A 5,679-nucleotide genomic window follows, 5' to 3' on the forward strand; every position below is an offset into this window, starting at 1 on the left:
TAATGGGAATGACCCTCCCTCCCTCTCTTCTCCATTAAATTTCTTTTTCTACTATAGTTTAAAAAAAAAAAAAAGTTGTTATTTTCAAAGTATTTGCAGCTCTTTCCTCACATAATGAATTCTCTTTTGAAATTTTTTTAAAGGACCCACCTTCTCAATCCCCTACCATCTATCCCTATTTGTAGTGGGAAGGACCTTCTCACTCTTCCCCGTTAATGTATTTTTCTGATGCACTTAAAAAAATAAATAAATAAATAAAAATGTTGCCTTCAAATTATTTACACCTCGTTCCTTAAATGATAAATTCTCTTTCGAAAAAGTTTAAAGGACCCTCCCCCTGCCCTATATGGATATACATGCGGGCGGATATTAATCGTTCGCATTCGCTCCGCATATGTGGATGTGAATAGCAGTTTTAAGGGATGCAAATGTGGTTAACTAACCACATCCACATACCCTTTATATACTATTTATTTTATACATTTCTTATATATATATTCATGAAAACAACATTATTTTAGTGTTTCATACCAAAATAACGTCGTTTTGGATTAAGTATAGGTTATGTTTACATTCGTTTGGTTTGATATGTTGTTTTCTCATATAATATGTGAAGTCCAACATCGCCTAGGTATAGGAATGAGGATGTGCTTATATGTGTATTCGCATCCTTCTTGACATAACACGTTTTAATGCCGTGAAAGCCATGAGCCTATCAGAACTCCGCAGTTAAGCGTGCTTATGAGAGAATAGTATCAGGATGGGTGACATCCTAGGAAGTTTGGTTCGAGGGAGCCAAAAGCGGACAATATTGTATTGTTCGGTGTAGGTTGTTACATAACACTTTATCAAAAAGATAAAAGTAATGTGAAATCAATATACTTTCAAAAAATTATGGCTTAAAAACAATTAAAACAAATCCAAAACACTAAAAACAAGCCTAAAATATTTTTAAAATATGTCCTAATAGAGACCCAAAGAAGAAGAAGAAAAAAGAATAAAATAAACTCATTACATAATATGCGGATAGCAAATAATAACCGCACAGATGTGATCTCTTTCCTTACATGATAAATTCTCTTTTGAATTTGTTTAAAGGACCACCCCAAACACCTTCTATCCCTATTTGTAGTGGGAAGGTCCCTCCCTCCCTTCTCTCCTTCCACCCTACCCTCTATCCTATTTGTAGTGGGAAGGACCCTCCCAAGCTCCCTTCCTCTAATGTTCCTTTTCTGATGTACTAAAAAAAATAAAATGTTGCTTTCAAATTATTTGCATCTCTTTCCTTAAATGGTAAATTCTCTTTTAAATGTGTTTAAAGGACCCTCCCACCCAACCCCCGGCCCTACTCTCTATCCCTATTTGTATGTGGAAATTAATGACCCTCCCTCCCTAACGCTTAATGTTTTTTTTATTATGCACTTAAAATATCATATATATTGCTTTTAAGTTATTTGCATCTTTTTCCTTATATGATAAATTTTCTTTTGAATTTGTTTAAAGGACCCTCCCCCCTTACCCCCTGCCTTGTATCCCTATTTGTAGTGGGAAGGACACTCCCTACCAGTTTTTAATGAACCCACGCGACATTTTAGGGCATATTTTTAAGTTGGATGCCTATAAATACCAGTGTGGGTTTCAATCGTTCTTCATATCTTCAAGATCATGGCTACACTATTCTCTCTCGTCCTTACCAAGGTTGCCATCCTCCTCTTGTGCATTGCTCCTATTTCACTTTCTCTAACTTTTAAGAAGATTCCATTGCCAACAGGTGCCACAGGTCCTGCATCTTTTGCCTTTGACTTGTTTGGTGGACCATATGTGGGTGTCCAAGACAGTCGAATTCTCAAATATGAAGGACCCACTACTGGTTTCGTAGATTTTGCTTTCGACACGCCAACTAGGTTGATTTGGAACATATTCACATAAAAAAATCATTTTATGAGAGTTAATGTTTAGTTCTACATAAACTTAGACAAAAACATGTGAAGAATAGCTAGCACCAAATAATTAATTAGTTTTAGAGGCAGCATTATATATATTAGATATTGCTCTTTAAGCTTTATAATTAATGTATTTGAAACGTACAGATTAATGTATTTTTTGTGGGAAATCTGATTGATCAGGTCGAGGCGGTATGTGATGGCCAAACTAATGATTCTTTGGGACCCACCTGTGGGTGGCCATTTGGTTTGGATTTCAACATTTTGACGCAGCAGCTCTACGTAGCTGATGCATATTTTGGGCTTTTGGTGGTGGGATCTAATGGAAGGCTGGGAACCATTCTCGCCAGCGGTGTTAATGGGACGCGCTTCCGCTTCCTTAATAGTGTAGGCCTCGACCCGTTAATTGGAGTTGTTTACTTCACAGAATTTAGTGTTGTTTACCAGCTAAGGTACGTAGCTAATTTCTCATATCTCGCCTTTGAAATTTTTGAAAAGAAACACAAAATATATAGAAATAACGTACATGAGAGATGGATGAATATATGGTACTGTTTACTGTTTGTGATGCAGCAATATTACTCAGGTAATACTTAATGGCGATGCAACAGGAAGTTTATTAAAATATGATCCAAAGACAAGGCAGGTTACTGTGTTGCTAACAAGGCTTTTTGGAGCTGCCAGGGTTGCAGTTAGTGCTAACGGTGCATTTGTTCTCGTCTCAGAGCAGATAGGTCAAAGAATTCAGAGGTTTTGGATCAAAGGTCCTAAAAGAAATACGACCGAAACTTTCATAACCTTCCAAGGAAGACCAAATAAAATCACAAGAACCGGATTGGGAGATTTTTTGGTGGCAGTGAATGTAATAACAAACCAATCTACCCAAAACGTTCTGCCCACCGTGGTAAGGATCAATGCATTTGGCACTGTTGTAAAAAGGGTGGCACTTGACAGGCAGTATAACGACACGGGAGTCACTGAAGTTATAGACCATCTTGGGGAATATTATATCGGGTCTCAATATGTGAATGTGACTTTTGTTGGTGTCTATGGCATCCTCTAAAGAGTCTTCAAATATTGGCATTTAATTTGCATGTATTGGCAACCAGTACAACTACTAATTAAATAAGAGTTGCACTTTCAATTTTATATCATGTACGTGCATGCTTTTGTTTGTTTTATGCTCGATCAACTAGCTAGAAATGGCGTGAGTGCCAAACCTAGAACAGATGTTAACCATGTATAATCATATAAGAAAATAAAATAGAAAATGTAGAAATAACCAGGAACTACTGTGTGTTACAATATATATTTTTCATATTGCGTTGATCCACAAATATTCTCAACTTAGATTTGATTGCAGAGAGATTTGATTATCATACTTATATTCACTCACCTACCACAATTTTCCTATAAGTATGGACCTTTGTATTGTAAACATCGTTCGAGTTAAATGAGAGCACAATGTACGTAGCCCTTAGACCGGCAATTCACAGTGTTGGACATAGGTGTACGTCTTATACAGAACCACTCCAAAATTCTTAAGCTATTGCTTCTGTTTGCCTCTCCATATTTATATTCCCTATAAATTTCTAGAGGGCGATTCACAATGCATTACGAGCCTGAGAAACAGACCTCATAACAGGACCTTGAACAAGAAAGTTGGCAAGATGAGTCCTGTGAGACTTCCTGTAGCGCCCCAGATTTTAAGACATAAAATATAACGTCTTAATATAGAAATTGAAGACCTAATAATAAGACAAAAAAATATATATGAATACTTACAAAGATAAATATTTGTTAATATTTAATGTGAATGTTTATAGGATTAAATATTCATTAATATTTAAGGCATATTTATAGTTCTAAATTGACTAGATTAGATTATGGGACCTTAAGCTATAAATCGAAATAGAAATAACCAACCTGTCGGGGATAAGGATTGAAACAATGTACATGGTTCATCTGTGTTGAAAATATGAGTGTAGTTGGTAGGAGCGGGTGTCCTACAACTAGGAGAAGCATATTGTACAAAAAAATTATTAAAATCATTAAACGGAAAATCCATGCTGCACTATCATTCTTTAACATGCAAATATCCCAAATAAAATATTAACATCATTTTTTTTAATAAAATAAAATAAGTAGAGAAAACAAATATTATAAAGTCAAAAATTATTACCAACACAAAAGCACAAACAATAATACCAAAAATTAAAAACTCACAAACTGGATCAAAAATAATTTTTAGCAAAGTTTCAACTACTGATCTGCCGCAAGTGGTGCCCTTTGCGTTGGTGCGTTCAAGCACAATTCTGTGGATTGTCTCACCAAAGGCGCAAAAGAATGACAGGAACTCTTTCTTCTTCTTCTTCTTCTTTTTTTTTTTTTTTTGGTTAGAACACAAAAAACAAAATAAAACCAAATTCAAAATTCAAAATCCTAAACTATAACTATTAGAAAGATAAAACCAATTTAGAAATAAATTTTTTTCAAAAATAAATCAAATCTCCGACAATGGAGCCAAAAAATTTGTTGTGCAAATTTTATTAAGTCACAAGTGCACAAATCATTTGCAATAAAGGGTTTGGCAAGTGAGAGGTCGATCGTCTCGATCCCACAGAGAATTGTGTTCTTCAAAACAATTTTGTATCTAAACTAATTAAATCCTAACCTAGTTTGGAAGGTTTTATTTTTATTTTTTTGCAATTAAAAGAAAACATAAATTAAATAAAGGAAAATAAATAGAAAGAAAAACACTAAAGTTTAGGAATCCACACTCACCGAATCATAACAACTACTCCCTGTTCATCAATATTAATCCGAAGTTCTTACAATTAAAATCTTATGTTTGTTTTACTATGCTTCAAACAGCTAATTAAAACCATCATATGTATCCATTCATTTACACAAAAGAAATCTGATTTCAATTAAATCATCAACTATATCCGTAAATCACAAGAAGATATCAAATATCCATCAAAAACATCAATTGTATTTGTAAAACAAATTACAAGGGATATCCAATTGTTTTATTAAAAAAAAAAAAAAAAAGCAATCAATTATGTGAAATTATCTCAAATCATCAAATGTATCCTTGAATCACAAAAGATATTCAAATATCATTTCACAAATTGAAAAAGAAGTAAAACAGTTGTAACATTAAACCCAATAAAATAAGACAATAATGACTTACATGAAAGTACTATTGTTCTTCATCGATAAGGCTTCATCCTCAACCTTAGTTGAGAATTTAGCTACACATGATTATGTAAAATAAAACCTCAACATACAGAAAATATGTGAAATTTCGTTTCTGGTCTCTAGCCTCCTTTTCTTGAGGCTTAGCAGTCTATTTATAGGGAGTAAAATAACCCTAGAAGCCCTAGAGATCCCAGAAAAATCGTACTTCAATCTCCTAGTCAAATTACGAAGCAATCCTAGTACAAATAATAATAAGATTCATCCAAATTTGTGTTCTTATATTACAAGACACTTTTGGCATAGCAAACTTCCGAATTAAGGAAATTCTATTTCACAATGATTTGTAGTAGCTCGAGTTAGCTTTCCAACGCTACTAATTTCACCTTAATCCAACACTCGAACTGAAAAGTTATAGTCAAAATACTAAGACGTGTGCAAAATCTGAAATTTAATCCAATCTGATTTTGACTCCAATTAGAGAAATTCTGATTTAATCATTTTATTGATTTGGTTAAACATAACCACATCATCT

At 33.8% G+C, this 5,679-nt stretch overlaps 1 protein-coding gene across 1 annotated transcript; it reads left to right on the forward strand.

Annotated features, from left to right (window-relative positions):
• Nucleotides 1-1,665: 1,665 nt before the first annotated feature.
• Nucleotides 1,666-3,006, forward strand: LOC133866212 (protein STRICTOSIDINE SYNTHASE-LIKE 12-like). The gene is made up of 3 exons (XM_062302750.1): nucleotides 1,666-1,875; nucleotides 2,091-2,395; nucleotides 2,517-3,006. Exons 1-3 carry the CDS (start codon nucleotides 1,666-1,668, stop codon nucleotides 3,004-3,006), a joined length of 1,005 nt encoding a protein of 334 aa, XP_062158734.1.
• The last annotated feature ends 2,673 nt before the right edge of the window (nucleotides 3,007-5,679 follow it).

Source organism: Alnus glutinosa, chromosome 4 (genome assembly GCF_958979055.1).
Source record: "Alnus glutinosa chromosome 4, dhAlnGlut1.1, whole genome shotgun sequence".
In the NCBI taxonomy this organism is placed as follows: Eukaryota; Viridiplantae; Streptophyta; class Magnoliopsida; order Fagales; family Betulaceae; genus Alnus; species Alnus glutinosa.